At 34.4% G+C, this 17,759-nt stretch overlaps 1 protein-coding gene and 1 pseudogene across 1 annotated transcript; both read right to left on the minus strand.

Annotated features, from left to right (window-relative positions):
- Positions 1 to 2,355: 2,355 nt before the first annotated feature.
- LOC113852845 (putative disease resistance protein At3g14460) lies at positions 2,356 to 6,130 on the minus strand. The gene is made up of 2 exons (XM_027483231.1): positions 3,027 to 6,130; positions 2,356 to 2,987 (listed from the first exon to the last, which is right to left on the minus strand). Exons 1-2 carry the CDS (start codon positions 6,098 to 6,100, stop codon positions 2,378 to 2,380), a joined length of 3,684 nt encoding a protein of 1,227 aa, XP_027339032.1. The 5' UTR covers positions 6,101 to 6,130; the 3' UTR covers positions 2,356 to 2,377.
- Positions 6,131 to 9,102: 2,972 nt separating this feature from the next.
- LOC113852347 lies at positions 9,103 to 16,817 on the minus strand (annotated as a pseudogene).
- Between the last annotated feature and the right edge of the window lie 942 nt (positions 16,818 to 17,759).

Consider the following 17,759-nt stretch of genomic DNA (forward strand, 5'->3'; position numbering starts at 1 on the left):
GGTACCCTTTGAATCCATGTTAATTAATTAGTTAATAATTATTATAATATTTGCTGTTAGGGATAAAAGAAAAAGAAAAAGCACAACGTAAACGGGGATTTTTAAAACGCGTAAATTTGGGCTTGATAATCAGTTTTTGCTACTTGCTTGCTTGTGAATTTCCTTCTTTTTTTTTTTTTCTCTGTTAAGCTGAAAATGATTTACTGATTTAAGATTGTACACTATTATGTCAATTATCAAAACAATTTCTTCGGCCTCTCGGGTGTGTGAGTTAGTTTGCTTAATATAATTATTTTTTAAAATGTAAAGAACTAAATTAATTCAATTAAAAATAAGCACGATTGATCAAATTTGATGCATACATTTTACTTTATGGTTTAAATAATATTTTAATTTTTATAAAATTTTGTATTGAATTCTTACAAAAATTATAAATAAGTTTTTAAATGAAAATATTCTTAAAATTATTTCTAACATTAAATTTTAATAAAGAGTCATTATTTTATATTTATATTTTTTATATATAATATTTTAGTCTTTATATAAAAAGAAATTTACAAAGATAAAATTAAATTGTGTCATAAAGTTAATTGTGTTATTGTAGATGTTAATTTGTCATTTAATTAAGTAATTAAATTAAGAATAAGTTAGTTTAATAATTTAGAGATGTATATAAAATTATTTTATAATCTTGTTTTAAGAGAATCAATTTATTTTTATGTTTTATTTATTTTAAATAAATAAAAATTTTAAAGAAACAATTATATATATAATATTAATATCTGATGTTAAATTTACACACTTATAATATTTAATAATTTTTCTAAAACATCAATTTAATTAATTTAACCGTTGACTTGACATTTTTTTTATTAAATAAAATAATTTTATAAGTTTATAAAAAAATTATAAATACTTTATCGTATTTTTTTTATTTTAATATACATTATTACATAATTATAAATATAATATAAAAGAATTTAATAATTGAATAATTTATAAAAATTTATTATAAGACACTTGGTGTCAACTTTAATCATGTACTTTTCGTTAATTACAATACATGAATGAATTGAAGGGTACTTAATATCTTTGCTTAATTTTTGAATTCAAACTTTTTCCATCTGTTGCATACATCATGAATAAACAATATTTGGTATTTCCGACCTAAGAGCTTAAAATGGTATACACTTCATAGATACAACTACTGAAAATCTTTCAGACCAGAGCTCAGGTTTTTTCATGTACTGCACAAACAAATGGAGTCAATTGCAAACAAATACAGGGAGGTTGCATCAAAGCAAAGTAGAGAATATGAATATCATTATTCATAGTCATAGAATTGTTGTTTTCTTTCTTCCTACAGAACTGAGTACTGCACAAGACATACTTTTAAAGCTTTACACCAAAAGAAAATTGTATTTGTTGTTTCCTTTCCATTGAGAGTTGTAAAGAGCAATGCCCCGAAGAAAGTATCTCCAAAAATCCCAATAATGGCATTGTGGGATGGTTATGGTGAAAGAGCCACTGATTGTGCTTGGAAGTTGGAACAGATCACCAAGTGCTCCTCAAATTTCCAACTGATCAAATCGAAGGGATTGTTATTTAATCAAAAGCGGGCCTCTTTTGGTAGCAATTACAATTATATAAACTGAAAAGAAAAATTATATAACAAGGCTATAATATTTTGAATTTGGAACTGTGCCATGACAGTTCTCAATAACCTCTTGCGCATTATACACAGTCATAATTAACCATGTAAATGAAGCCACTAATTATCGTACAAACAATAAATTACCTGGTCAGTAAACAAGTTGTGAATTCTGAGGATTCTTCCGAAAATCTTGCTGTAAATACATGGTTCCAAGAACCTTCAAGATTAAGGTTAGAAATTATTACTTAAAAGAATTTCTAAAAAAGGAAAAAATACCGACGGGAATGAACATGAGATAATGAACTAAACCATGGTACCATCATAGTTGATAAGGAAGTTCTTTGATTAATGAAACCAATACATGCATAGTAGATTAACGTTTCCATGTACAGTAAAAACTTTCTAACAGTTCTCTAAAACACATGGCATCATTCAGTTCTTTGACAAGATAACTCTTTATAATGATGATGTATCAACACTAAATCCTTAATTTATTTATATACGCAACTATAATGATGATCAAGAACATTACACGCTACAAGGACATTGAACAGAATGCAGTTCCACTGTGAAACAGAATCAGGGCAGATGGACATTTCACTTTAACAATGTTAGGGACACATAACTTCTTTAAATATTAGAGATAATGAAAAAGATGCAGAAAATGATTTAAATGGGAAGTGCAGACAGACAAAATACCTGTTGCTGTTGGTAACCCCAAGTTCACGAAATCCATCTCCCATCAACCTGAATTCCACGGATGTGGGAAACTTTGGGCCAAATTTCATCGTGCTTCTCTTGACACCGTTTTCCCACCAAAGGGGTTTCATATATTTGGAGTTTTAACAGAGAGGGAGACAGCCTTTCTCCCACTATACTCTTCAGCTTGGAGCAGTTTGAGATGGTCAAAACTTGAAGGGAGGTGAGATGGGATAGGCCCTTGCAATCCAATGTCTCCATACTTTCAAATTTATACAGTTGCAGAGTGGTAAGAGAGGGAAGCTGTGGCAACAAAGGGAAAGACTTCCCACTCTCACATCTAATGCTAAGATTAGTGAGACCCTGAAGCCCACCCGTTGATGACAGACATCTCAGTAGTTTCTCACAATTATTGATAGTAAGCCGTGTCAGGTTTGGAGGCAGACCCCCTTCAGGAAATGCTTCAATTTCAGGGCAATCACTTACTGACAGATATTCCAACTTTGGAAGCAGAGTATTCATGTGACCAGGCAAGCACTTCAAGTTGTGGCAGTTGCGGACAACAAATCCAGTCAAGTTGGGTGCAGCAAACCCTTCTCTCGGGAACCACGCTAAATTGGAGCACCCACTAATGCTGAGATGGTGAAGATTAGAAACCTGTGACTGTGCCAACGACAGAGATTCCAGATTTTTACATTCGTAGATTCTCAGAAACCTGAGATCAGGAAACACTTCTAATGGGAAAGATGAGAGTGAATCAAAGCTGTTGGTGATTCCCAGCGATTCTAACAGCTCATGTTGTTGCTTCGGGAATTCTAGTTTTCCACAGTTCCTGATGCTCAGTTCTTTCAAACATTCTGGTAAACAATCCCCCACAAACGATACTGCAAGCGAACAATCAGAGATGCTTAAATAATGGAGACAATTAGGGTGGGATATGGCAAAGGCCCCAAACATGGATGCCATCAAGTCGCACCCATTAATTGACAAATCGTGCACTGACATTGGTAACTCTTCAAACCTTACTTTGTTGCTTTCAGATATGGTTAATTCACAAATTGAGGGAGCTCTAGGGAGAGAAGAAACAAGATCACCACATTTTTCAATCACTAGTCTTTCTAAAGCAGGAAGGTGCTCAGGCAATTGTCCCCTCAATTTTGGACAATCATTTATTCTAAGCACTTTAAGTTTAGGAAAAGCTTCAAATTTAAACAAATACCACTCCTCCCAACATGGAATTTTACAAAATGACAGATACTCCAAGGACAAAAAGGGTGTTTCTAAAGAATGACCATTATCATTCTTGTAAAATTCGGCACCAACAGTCTCAAGCCCATCAAAATTTTCAATCTTCAAGGTCTTCAGAGAGGATAGTTGTCCAAGTGAAGGAAGCATACAACAATTCCTACAAGAACTAAGACTTAATTCAGTCATACTGTGGTAGGAAGAATGTCCTACCCAATCTGGAAATCTCGTACCCCTGTAGTTCCTGATGGATAGATATTCTAGGCCGTTGTGAGGTTGTAACTGGTCATATACTTCTCTTTCAGCATGCGATGAGGTTGTATTCAGATCACTATCCCTGGAGCACTCCAAGTACAAACGTTTTATGAAAGTCTTATCCATCATTCTTGCCTCTGCTGCTTCACCACTGTCAGTAACATTTTCCAAGTTACTAATCAGCAATGATCCGTGAAGATTTGAAAGGTCTCCCAATTCCTTTATGCCATTATCTTCATGTTTGCCAACAATGAAGTTACTTAAAAACTGCAAATGTTTTAGTTTGCTCATTCCCCCAGGCATCTCTTTCAAAGCAGTTGCGGTTATATCAAGATGTCGCAAGTTTGCAAGATTTTGCATGCCACTTGGCAACATAGTTAGTTGTACACAAAGAAACAGCTTCAACGTTTGTAGATTGTACAATTTACTTAGTGATTCTGGCAGTGTTTTGATACCTGTCTCGGAGAGATCTAAGTAACGAAGATGGATCAATTCACCTATTGAATCAGGCAATGTATCAAGTTCCCGACAAACGATGAATGACAAAACTCTCAGGTAATTGAACTTCGATAGTATGATCGAAATGACACTTTCAAAGCTGAACGAAGGAGGTAAAAAATTGACTTGCAAAAAAGTTCTCAAATATTTTAATTCATCAATAGCATTGAAATTTTTTGAGATTGGATGACTCAACCTTCCATAAGACAGATGACGAGTATGAATCTTAATCTTGTCAACCGTCCCAAGTTCCTCTGACCTAAAATAGAAGTCTCCAGCAACAGATATTGCTAGGTCATGCATCAGATCATGCATCACGTAAAACAAGTAATCAATAGGTTCATAATACTTTTTGAAAAATAATCTGGAAGCTAATTCATCAAAATATTCAGCACCTACTTCTTCTAAAGTCTTTCCTTTCTTTGGCTGCTCTAAAAGATCTTCTGCCATCCACAATAAGATTAATTCATCTTTTTGAAATTTATAATCCTTGGGATACAGAGAACAATAAGCAAAACAACGTTTTAAAGGTGGAGGGAGATGGTAATAACTTATTCTCAATGCTGGAATGATCTTACTGTCATTAGCAGAAAACTCCCACATTTCATTGGTGAGTATAGCATTCCAATCCTTGATATTGTGTTTTGCTCGCAAAAGGCCTCCAAGTGTCTGTGCTGCTAAAGGTAATCCCTTGCACTTCTTAACAATCTCTCGACCAATGTTTTCTAGAATCAAATTCCCATTAGTTTTGGGAAAACACGCATGATCTGCAAACACTGACCAACACTGTTCATCGGACAAATGATTTACATGGTAAGGTGGGCAAGTTCGGACAACGGCAGCAACCTTTTCACTCCGAGTTGTCACGAGAATTTTACTTCCCTTAATCCCATATTGAAAAGGTGTTTTAAGACTACTCCAACCATCATAATCATCACTCCAAACATCATCCAGAACAAAAAAGAATTTCTTTCCTGCTATTCTTTCCTTCAAATCAAGTTGAAGTAAATCTAGATCCATCTTATTACAAACACCAGAGGTAAGTGACTCTATTATAGTCTTTGTAGTCTTAACAATATCAAATTCTTCAGAAACACAAACCCATGCTTTCAAATCGAACTCCTTCATCACATTCTCATTGTTATACACCCATTGGGCTAAAGTGGTTTTTCCAACACCACCCATGCCCACAATAGGGATCACTGATATTTGATCATGAGTATCATCTTTTAATATATGAATAATTGCATCTTGGTCGATCTCCCTGCCATATATATTCCCTTTGACGAGAGAAGTGGAGGGAGTCCTCCAAGAGAAGTTCTCCCTGGGAATGTGTTTAAGATCAAGGATATACTTGCGTTTTTCAGTATCTTCTATTCTTCTAACAACCTCTTCCATCTTATTCACAATCTCCCTATTATGGGAATGAAGAAAGCGAGGGAGAAAGTTACTGACCTTCTTCTGAGTTGCAGCTTGGGTGAAAACAAGATCTAACAAGTCATCAGCTACATAGACAGCATCCCTGAGATTATGGAGCCAGTTCTTGATACTTGGGTTATTGATTTGCTTTTGCTCAGCATCAATAAGCAGAACTTCAGCAGCACACAGAGCATTATTCAACCTTTGCAGCAAGTCTTGGTCAAGCTTCTTTCCTTGGATCAACTTCACAAACTCAGCTGAAGACACCCTCTCCAAAACAACGTTAATGAAAGCAGAGAGAAAAGCTCCACCAACAAGTGCTTCCGCCATGATTAATCAAATTAGAGGAGAGAAAATGGTAGCAATAGCAGACACTCATAATTTGTTAACATAAGGAAATTGACTTAAGATGGCGATGTGGTCAACGTCTACGTGATTAGACATAATTTTATAAAGTAATTGTTCGTGGAATTGCTGAATGGATCTGAGCCAATAATTGACATTTGTTGGAAAGATGCTGAGACATTTATCAGATAATTTTGCCGAAAGTTTCAAATTTTTTGCTTTGTATCACCCACTTATAATCTTTTATATAACGTTATACTATTTTCGCTCTTTTATATAAACTTTTCAATTAAATTACGCATATTAAAAATATTGATGGAAGTATTCAGTGTGTTAATTTTTAAAAATTAATTACATTATTTAAATTTTATTCTTGGTTAAAATCAAATTATATTGTAAATAGTGATGAGAAGTTATAAAAGTTTAATAACAAAAGATTATATATATATATATATATATAAAGATCTTCTTAAATTAGTATAAATGTAAAAACTCTTACATCTAATCTGAACCTTTCATTTAACTTAAATTTAATAACCAGTGAAATAATAAATTATAACTCGTTAAATTTAAGTTAAATAAAAGACTCAGATTAAATTTTTTAATTTAAATATAGAATTAAAATTATTGATCATTAAATTTTATTATCAACAACCAAAATTAAAATATACAAATTATGTGAATTTTTTGAAATGTTATATAGCTTTTTAAAATTATATGTGACATTTAAAACTTTGAATTTTAATATAACTATATATTCCATTATTTTTTTATTCTTATTTAAAAATCATTTTCTAAGTAGATACATCTTGTCTACAGATGTATTTAATAAAAATAGTTGTCATATTTATTGTTACCAGATTACTATTATTCGCGAAGGACTATTTTCATTTGAAATGATTTTCATATATTTGTGTTGAATATTTTAATCACAAATTGTCTTTTGAAAAAAAAAGAAGACAAAAGTTTAAAATTAAATTAAAAAAATTACTTTCCACGTACGGAAATGATGATGTTGTATTTGTACTATTATGCAAGCTACCTAGACAATCAAAGTTGTGGCTGTTAATGAGAGTGAAAAATATTTCAATGGTAAATATTTTGGGCTCTCACTGAACACAATCCAAAGGCAACCTGAATAAGGACTCCGCCAGGATTTGCAACCAAGCAGATCACTGCATGTGACGAAATAGTAAGAATATAAATTAACAAAGCAAAAGGATGAATTACTATGTTTTTCATATTCCTATTCCCCGTGAATCCACTAGAATAAAAACACTAATAAATTTTATTGAGGACTCCAAACTACAGCCTATGCCACAGGTACCATATGTAATACAGACAGTTTTCGCTTCTTCCTGTAACTTAAATTAGTTATCTTCATTGCAAGATTTTATGGTTTTAAAGAACACAAATTTGCTGGAAAGTAAATGATGTATAAATGAATTTGGTGTTACATTCAGTTTTGAACCATGAACGACTATGTGAATCTAGCAACCAAGTTAAATGGAAGGAATCTACTTAGACAAATTCATCCAGAATCTCAGGCGGTAATGTACAATAAACAGTTCAAATTCAAAATGCCAAAGCTAGCTACTTAGAAACATAACTGCATCTCAACCCATCACTTTGTCTTTGTGGTAGATCTGTTATACCTTAAAGCAAAGCTTATAAAGTAATTATCCAACTATTGAAATTGTTCAACCAGGAGTCTACCTCTTTTGATTCAATCATAAGAATTCAAGTGATCGATAGATGCAAATTCTCCAGATTGGTTTAACATAATTTACCTGCACAGAAACCAGATACCCAGTGACACAAATTCAAGTCAGAATTTCAATTCAATCAATCAAATTAAATCACATTGATCACGCACCCAATAACTTCTTCTAAATTAACATGGTAATAAATAATAGCCGGTGTTGACTGCTGACTTAGCTTCTTTAATTTGTTGCTGAGTTAGTTTATCTTAACTTATTTATGATTACTAGTTTTTGTATACCTAATATATGTATATGTTTTTTCCTGCATGCCAGAGGATGATATGAAATATTCTTGGACTTCTTAAAAAGCTAAAAAAATTCTCTGTAAAGAAAATTTTGCGGAAATGATTTTGTTGCAACTTTCAGTTCAGGTCATTATACCAATTCTGCTACCAAGTTAAATTTAGAAAGAAAATTACATCACACCTGTCCTTGACTCTGCTTGACATAACAAAAATGATGAAGAAACACCAATTCCTGAATGATGAATCACCTTTGTTTCGGAATGATTAATAAATTGGCTGCCTGAAAACTACTTTCATTCTTTAAATGATATGAGAAAAAGCTTGTGCAAAAAATGAATGAACTTGGGCAACAAGCATTCACTTTTGGAGGGTAGAAAAATAACCTGTTGGTAATCCAAAGTTTGGTAATCCAAAGTTCGAGTCCATCTCCCATCAATTGAGTTTAATAGATTTCAAGTTTTATTGAAGAGGGAAGCAACCATTTCCAGTTATGTTGCTTATCTTGGGGCTCTCACCAATTATTTGAACCTCAAGCAAGTTAAGAAGAAAAAGGCCCTTGCAGTCTAACGTTTCCACTGTTTCAACCCATTGAAATCCATGTTAGGACCAGAGTACCAATATAATAACACACAACTAAAATAAGAGATGAAAAATAAGAGCCAATAAAGACAATATAAAATTATCACAGAAGAAAAATTACACTACTCCTCACTCTAAAATTTACTCCTCAAAATAGGAGACTATTACTACCGAGTACAAGATCTCAGTGTAATACAAAGATGAGAGGGAAAGAAGATTTTAGAATGAAATGAATTGGTATACCCCTAGCCCTTATATAGACAAAGAAGGGGTCATGCCTTTGAAGTTCCCACCGATGTGGGACTTCTTACTTAACAATTCTCCCACTTGAAGATTATGATTAAGCTAATCATATCTTCACACACATTACTAATATATATATATTACAATTACATGTTGCTTATATTCCTAATAGGCCATACAAGGATCGACACCATGTAAACTTGTCATTGTTCACTGGCTTTGTCATTATGTCTGCTATGTTGTCTTTGGTGTGAATCTTTTGCATATCCACTCTACCTTCCTCTACTACTTCACGAACAAAGTGGTATTGTATACCTATGTGCTTTGTTCTAGAATGAAAGACTGGATTCTTTGCAATATGCAAAGCACTTTGACTGTCACAATACACAGTAGTAGTCTGCTGTTTGTGCCCAAGTTCCTCCAATAACCTTTGAATCCAGATTACTTTCTTGCATGCTTCAGTAGCTGCCTTGTATTCAGCTTCTGTAGTAGACAAAGCCACAACAATCTGCAACTTAGATAACCAGCTTACTGCCCCTCTAGCAAGTGTAAACACATAACCAGTAGTAGATTTTCTTTTATCCAGATCTCCTGCAAAATCTGAATCAACATAGCCTTTCACAATAAATTCTGATCCTTCAAAACATAATGCAACATTAAAGGTTCCTTTTATGTATCTAAGGATCCTCTTTACAACATTCCAATGCTCTCTACCAGGATTTGCCATATACCTACTGACTGCTCTCACTGCTTGTGCAATGTCTGGTCTAGTACAAATCATGGCATACATAAGGCTTCCCACTGCTGATGCATACGGTACTCGAGACATTTCCATCCTTTCTGCTTCATTGCTAGGACACATACTTGAGGATAATTTATAACTGACAGGAAGTGGGGTAGAGATTGGCTTACAGTCTTGCATATTGAAGCGCCGCAAGATTTTACGAAGATAATTCTTTTGAGAGAGCCAAATCTTCCTATCTTTTCTGTCTCGGTGTATTTGCATCCCTAAAATCTTGTTTGCTGGCCCCAAGTCCTTCATATCAAACTCCCTAGCTAATTGTGCCTTCAATTCTTGGATTCGATCTTTGCTGGGGCCTACCACTAGCATGTCATCCACATACAACAAAATGATGAAATCATTATCACCAAACCTCTTGTAATACGTACAATGGTCTGAACTCAGTCTGTTGTATCTGAGGCTAATAATGAAGGAATCAAATCTCTTGTACCAACACCTTGGCGCCTGTTTTAAACCGTACAGAGATTTGGTCAACCTGCAAACCAAGTCTTCCTTTCCTTATTCTTCAAAACCTTCTGGTTGGAGCATATATATCTTCTCTTCAAGAATATTCTGGTGTGAAGTGACTTGACCTCGTACAACTTGATCAGTGTGTCCCAAATCTCCTTTGCAGTCTTCTTCTCTGCAACACTGGATAACACTGAATCAGTCAATGCTAAGTGCAAATTGGCAACAACATTGTTATCCATTTCTCTCCATTTTTCTTCTGAAATATCTGCAGGTCTGCCTTCGATTGCATCAAGACAATTGTCTTTCCTCAAAATTGCTCTTATCTTCAATTTCCACAAGGAAAAATTACTCCCATAAAATTTCTCTATCTCATATTTTGCTGCCATAATTTCTCTTAATTATACCGATTTATGTAATTTTTACTGTGAATAGTACTACCTACTGGAACAATAATAATGGTAGACTGTGAATAAGTACACACTATATATGCACTTTTACACTACCAAAATTGTATATCCAGTAACAAGAATAATTCTTTTCTGATGTGGCAGATCAGACAATACTGCAACCACAGAGCATACTAAGAATTTTCTCTAGCACTATACCAATGTACACTACAGCGGAATAATATAAACAACCTAGTGGCTCTGATACCACTGTTAGGACCAGAGTACCAATATAATAACACACAACTAAAATAAGAGATGAAAAATAAGAGCCAATAAAGACAATATAAAATTATCACAGAAGAAAAATTACACTACTCCTCACTCTAAAATTTACTCCTCAAAATAAGAGACTATTACTACCGAGTACAAGATCTCAGTGTAATACAAAGATGAGAGGGAAAGAAGATTTTAGAATGAAATGAATTGGTATACCCCTAGCCCTTATATAGACAAAGAAGGGGTCATGCCTTTGAAGTTCCCACCGATGTAGGACTTCTTACTTAACAATCCAGAATCCTATGGAGGGATGTTAAGGGAGTAAACTCTCGTTCAAAATTGACTTGACACTCACACATGGGAAACAAGACTATCCTCGTACAAACTGATTGATGCCAAGCAGGTGATTAGTTTCTCATAGTTCTTGATTTCAAGTAATGTCAAGTTTGGTAGCAAACCCTGTTAGAATCCAAGTGCAAGGTATGAGACCTGAGTCATATTCATTTTTTATACTAATTTTTTTTCCTATAAATCCTTCTTTATAAGTTTGCTCGAGCTGGGCCTTAAGTACCCCCAAAGTTTCATATAACTCTTCAATTAAAGTTTGAGCTGTTAAAAGATAAGAGATACACTCAAGTTCAAGACAGAAAGTAAGACAACATCCAATAAATTTATAACAAAAAATTATAAAAACAAGAGAGGCAAGAATGCTTACCTCAAAGATTATACGGGATGTTAAAGAACTTGTGTGACTGATCAGTGTCTTCGATGTCCTTTATTCAAACAAGCAAAGGAAGAAATATGCCAATTCAAAAAATGATGTCCGAACTTTTTGATAACACTTTCGAAAGGCAATGGAATACTTCATGGATGTCTTGCTTTATCGAACCAGGATGAACACATTTTGTTTAAAATCAGCAAGTTCAGTAATGTATTTCTTCATGGAAGCAGGATGCCCATATGCCACACAAACACTTTCAGTCACTGTCCTGTAAACACAAAATAAATAAAAACATTTGTAAAGGTCCTAAAAATAAGTTGTCAATTATGGATGATTGCCAAGCCAAAAACAAGGTCATTGTTTAATATTTTGCTGCCATGGAAGTAAATTTTAGGTGGCAAAGAATTCTAATTTCCTTCAAAGAAAAAATAAAACAGAACAACTTGTAGCATCTGAATAGCATAACTAAAATCGACAGTCATGAATAAGATATTCACAATCAACTAAGGTATAAAAAATACATAGACAAATATTAGAAATGTCAGGCAACCACGTGAAGTGCAATGAATAGCTTAAAATGCCAAAGCCACAAAGAAAGCTCATTATACGTAAAACCATTACTGTTGGTGTTTATTGTTGGTTTGCTGTACCATTTTATCAAAAGCAAAGCTTCCTAAGTAAATATTCCGCAATTGAAGATGTTCTATCACGACAGTTAAATCAAAAGCCCTCTTCGGCTCCTTTTCAAAGTTGTATTCCGCTCCATCAATAGGTGAAGATCCTCCAGACTAAACGAAAAGACCTTATGTGAACAACAACGCCTGATACCTAGAAACACAAATTCCAAAATAAATTTCAATACATAAATCAAATAAAAGCATATTTAACTGAAGAAAAAACTGGTTTGAGAAATAGCCACTGCTGAGTGCTGACTAACTTTTTTAATTTGTTATTGAATTTCCTTTATCACAATTTATTTATTATTTCTTGAATTTGAATACTCAATGCCTGTATGTTTATTTCTTCTAGCAAGTCAAAAGATGATAAGTAATATTTTTAGCCAAAATCGGATAAAGTTCGAAACAAACCTTCTGCACTTTAGAAAAACATAACAACTTGCAATAAAGAAAAAAAAATGTAAATAAAATTGCTTGCTACTTTCACTTTCAATCCATTATACAAATTCCTTGAGTAATTTCAACGTAGAAAAAAAAAGACAGGAAAAATATCCGAGTCTTTTTGGACACAATAGACCTGAACTTTACGCACAGACGACCAATTCACCAGTCATTTTTATATTGTAACATGATTGATAAGTCGGCACGACGGAAAATGATGTTCTGTTGACAAAATTAAAAAAGGGAAATGATGCTGCTTTTTCAGATATTAAATATAATGAAAAAGATGCAAATTGAACTAAAGTGCACACGAATTCCTTTACTTTAGGAAATGCAGACAGACAAAATACCTGTCAGTAATCTCAAGTTCACGAAATCCATCTCTCATCAACTTGAATTCCCAGGATATGGGAAACTTTGGGCCAAATTTCAATATGCTTCTGTTGACATCGTTTTCCCAGCAAAGGGGTTCCATATATTCGGAGTTTTAGCAGAGAGGGAGGCAGCCTTTCTCCCACAATACTCTTCAGCTTGGAGCAGTTTTCGATGATCAAAACTTGAAGCGAGGTGAGATGGGAGAGGCCCTTGCAATCCAATGTCTCTATACTTTCAAATTGAAACAGTTTCAGAGTGGTAAGAGAGGGAAGCTGTGGCAGCAAACCCAGCGTTGGGAATGACTCCACACTCGCACCCCGCATATAACCAATTTGAAGATTAGTGAGACCCTGAATCCCCTTCGTTGATGACAGACAGGTCAGTAGTTTCTCACAATTATTGATTCTAAGCCGAGTCAGGTTTGGCGGCAGACCCCCTTCAGGAAATGCTTCAATTTTAGGGCAATCCATTATTGACAGAAGTTTCAACTTTGGGAGCAGAGTATTCATGCGACCAGGCAATAACTTCAACTTGTGGCAGTTGTAGACATAAAATCTAGTCAAGTTGGGTGCAGCAAATCCTTCTCTCGGGAACCACGCTAAATTGGGGCACCCACTAATGGTGAGACTCTGAAGATTAGATACCTGTGACTGTGGCACCGACAAAGATTCCAGATTTTTACATTTGTAGATTGCCAGAAACTTGAGATTAGGAAACACTTCTAACGGGAAAGATGAGAATGAATCACAGCTGTCGGTGATTTCCAACGATTCTAGCAACTCATGTTGTTGCTTCGGGAATTCTAGTTTTCCACAAGTCCTGATCCTCAGTGTTTTCAAACATTCTGGTAAACAATCCCCCACAAACGATACTGCAAGCGAACAATCAGAGATGCTTAAATAATGGAGACAATTAGGTTGGGATATGGCAAAGGCCCCAAACATGGATGCCACCAAGTCGCACCCATTAATTGACAAATCGTGCATTGACATTGGTAACTCTTCAAACCTTACTTTGTTGATTTCAGATATGGTTAATTCACAAATTGAGGGAGCTCTAGGGAGAGAAGAAACAAGATCACCACATTTTTCAATCACTAGTCTTTCTAAAGCAGGAAGGTGCTCAGGCAATTGTCCCCTCAATTTTGGACAATCATTTATTCTAAGCACTTTAAGTTTAGGAAAAGCTTCAAATTTAAACAAATACCACTCCTCCCAACGTGGAATTTTACAAAATGACAGATACTCCAAGGATAAAAAGGGTGTTTCTAAAGAATGACCATTATCATTCTTGTAAAATTCGGCACCAACAGTCTCAAGCCCATCAAAATTTTCAATCTTCAAGGTCTTCAGAGAGGATAGTTGTCCAAGTGAAGGAAGCATACAACAATTCCTACAAGAACTAAGACTTAATTCAGTCATACTGTGGTAGGAAGAATGTCCTACCCAATCTGGAAATCTCGTACCCCTGTACTTCCAGATGTATAGATATTCTAGGCCATTGTGGGGTTGTAACTTGTCATATACTTCTCTTTCAGTATGTGATGAGGCTGTATTCAAATCACTATCCCTAGAGCCAACCAAGAACAAACTTTGTATTAAAGTCTTATTCATTATTCTTGCCTCTGCTGCTTCATCACTATCAGTAACATTTTCCAAGTCACTAATCAGCAATGATCCGTGAAGATTTGAAAGGTCTCCTAATTCCTTTATGCCATTATCTTCATGTTTGCCAACAATGAAGTTACTTAAAAACTGCAAATGTTTTAGTTTGCTAATTCCTCCGGGCATCTCTTTCAAAGCAGTTCCTCCTATTTCAACATGTCGCAAGTTTACAAGATTTTGCATACCACTTGGCAACGTAGTTAGTTGTAAACAAAAATACAGCTTCAGTGTTTGTAGATTGTACAATTTGCTCAATGATTCTGGCAATGTTTTGATACCTGTCTCGGAGAGATCTAAGTAACGAAGATGGATCAATTCACCTATTGAATCAGGCAATACGTCGAGTTCTCGACATTTGTTGAATGACAAAACTCTTAGGTATAAGCTTCGATAATATGATCAAAATGAAATTTTCATAACCGAAGGAAGGAGGTGAGAAATCAACTTGCAAAAAAGTTCTCAAAGATTTTAGTTCATCAATACCATTGAAATTTTTTGAGATTGGATGACTCAACCTTCCATATGACAGATGACGAGTATGAATCTTAATCTTGTCAACTGTCCCAAGTTCCTCTGACCTAAAGTAGAAGTCTCCAGCAACAGATATTGCTAAGTCATGCATCAGATCATGCATCACGAAATACTTGTCATCGTCATTTTCAAATTGTTTGAAAAATAATCTGGAAGCTAATTCATCAAAATATTCAGCACCTACTTCTTCTAAAGTCTTTCCTTTCTTTGGCTGCTCTAAAAGATCTTCTGCCATCCACAATAAGATTAATTCACCTTTCCGAAACTTATAATCCTTGGGATACAGAGAACAATAAGCAAAACAACGTTTTAAAGGTGGAGGGAGATGGTAATAACTTATTCTCAATGCTGGAATGATCTTACTGTCATTAGCTGAAAACTCCCACATTTCATTAGTGAGTATAGCATTCCAATCTTTGACACCGTGTTTTGCTCGCAAAAGGCCTCCAAGTGTTTGTGCTGCTAAAGGTAATCCCTTGCACTTCTTAACAATCTCTCGACCAATGTTTTCTAGAATCAAATTCCCATTAGTTTTGGGAAAACACGCATGATCTGCAAACACTGACCAACACTGTTCATCGGACAAATGATTTACATGGTAAGGTGGGCAAGTACGGACAATGGCAGCAACCTTTTCACTCCGAGTTGTCATGAGAATTTTACTTCCCTTAATCCCATATTGAAAAGGTGTTTTAAGACTACTCCAACCATCATAATCATCACTCCAAACATCATCCAGAACAAAAAAAAATTTCTTTCCTGCTATTCTTTCCTTCAAATCAAGTTGAAGTAAATCTAGATCGACTTTATTACAAACACCAGAGGTAAGTGATTCTATTATAGTCTTTGTAGTCTTAACAATATCAAATTCTTCAGAAACACATGCCCATGCTTTCAAATCAAACTCCTTCATCACATTCTCATTGTTATACACCCATTGGGCTACAGTGGTTTTTCCAACACCACCCATGCCTACAATAGGGATCACAGATATTTGATCATCAGTATCATCTTTTAATATATGAATAATTGCATCTTGGTCAATCTCCCTGCCATATATATTCCCTTTGACGAGAGAAGTGGAGGGAGTCCTCCAAGAGAAGTTCTCCCTGGGAATGTGTTTAAGATCAAGGATATACTTGCGTTTTTCAATATCTTCTATTCTTCTAACAACCTCTTCCATCTTATTCACAATCTCCCTATTACGGGAATGAAGAAAGCGAGGGAGAAAGTTACTGACCTTCTTCTGAGTTGCAGCTTGGGTGAAAACACGATCTAACAAGTCATCAGCTACATAGACAGCATCCCTGAGATTATGGAGCCAGTTCTTGACACTTGGGTTATTGATTTGCTTCTGCTCAGCATCAATAAGCAGAACATCAGCAGCACACAGAGCATTATTCAACCTTTGCAGCAAGTCTTGGTCAAGCTTCTTTCCTTGGATCAACTTCACAAACTCAGCTGAAGACACCCTCTCCAAAACAACGTTAATGAAAGCAGAGAGAAAAGCTCCACCCACAAGTGCTTCCGCCATGATTGATCAAATTAGGAATTGAGTTTGGAATGGCAGACTCTGTACAAAACTCGCCGCCTTTTTAAACTGTACAGGAGACATTCATAGTTTGTTAGCACAAAGAAATTGACTTAACATGGTAACGTGGTAACATGGTTACTCTGTAAAAAGTAGGCATTCGCGTATAAAAGTTGTTAGATTTATTTGAGAAAAACCTTCGTGTATATATATGTATATATATAAAATTATTTGTGTAGTAATTAATTATAATGTAGTTTTACTTCTTGCTTAAATTACTTGATTGTTTTAGATTATCCATTTTACCTTAATTTATTTAAATTTTCATATAAATGTTATACACATAGATTCATAAATATTTATTTTTACTATTTGGTACAGAGGTAGACTGGGAATCAAAGAAAAAAGTGCATGTGAAAGAATATAAATTTTAATTCTTATATTTCATGATACGAGTCTAATTAAATTATGTATGCGCACACCAGAAACGATAAACCAACATAACAGAATAAACTCAAATTCAATCGCTTATTTCTTTTGTTTATATTTTGTTTTTTTTTCTTCTGCAATTACATCCCATGAAACATATTCCTTCTTTTCGCTCTTGGCTTTTTTCTTAATTTTATTTTTAAATTTCTTCAATAGCTCAAGTGGATTTTCATCCTTTCTTGAGAGAGAGAACTTTACTTTTAAGATCTACAGAGTCCATTCCATCTCAACAAAGATATTTTCTAACTATTAATTTTATATCAATAAAAACTATATTTATAATTTTATATTTTCATTATTATTAACTTAGATCATAAATTAATAGATGCAACCAAATGTTCACATGCAATAATGGTTGCAAGCTTCTTCATTCGATTAAATAATAATTTACTTCTTAGACCAAAGAAAAAAGGACCGCATGAATTATGAAAGCAACAATTGGATTTTGAAGAAATAGAGTTTGTCAAC

This window comes from Abrus precatorius, unplaced genomic scaffold (genome assembly GCF_003935025.1).
Source record: "Abrus precatorius isolate BTA unplaced genomic scaffold, Abrus_2018 Scaffold10, whole genome shotgun sequence".
Lineage (NCBI taxonomy): Eukaryota > Viridiplantae > Streptophyta > Magnoliopsida > Fabales > Fabaceae > Abrus > Abrus precatorius.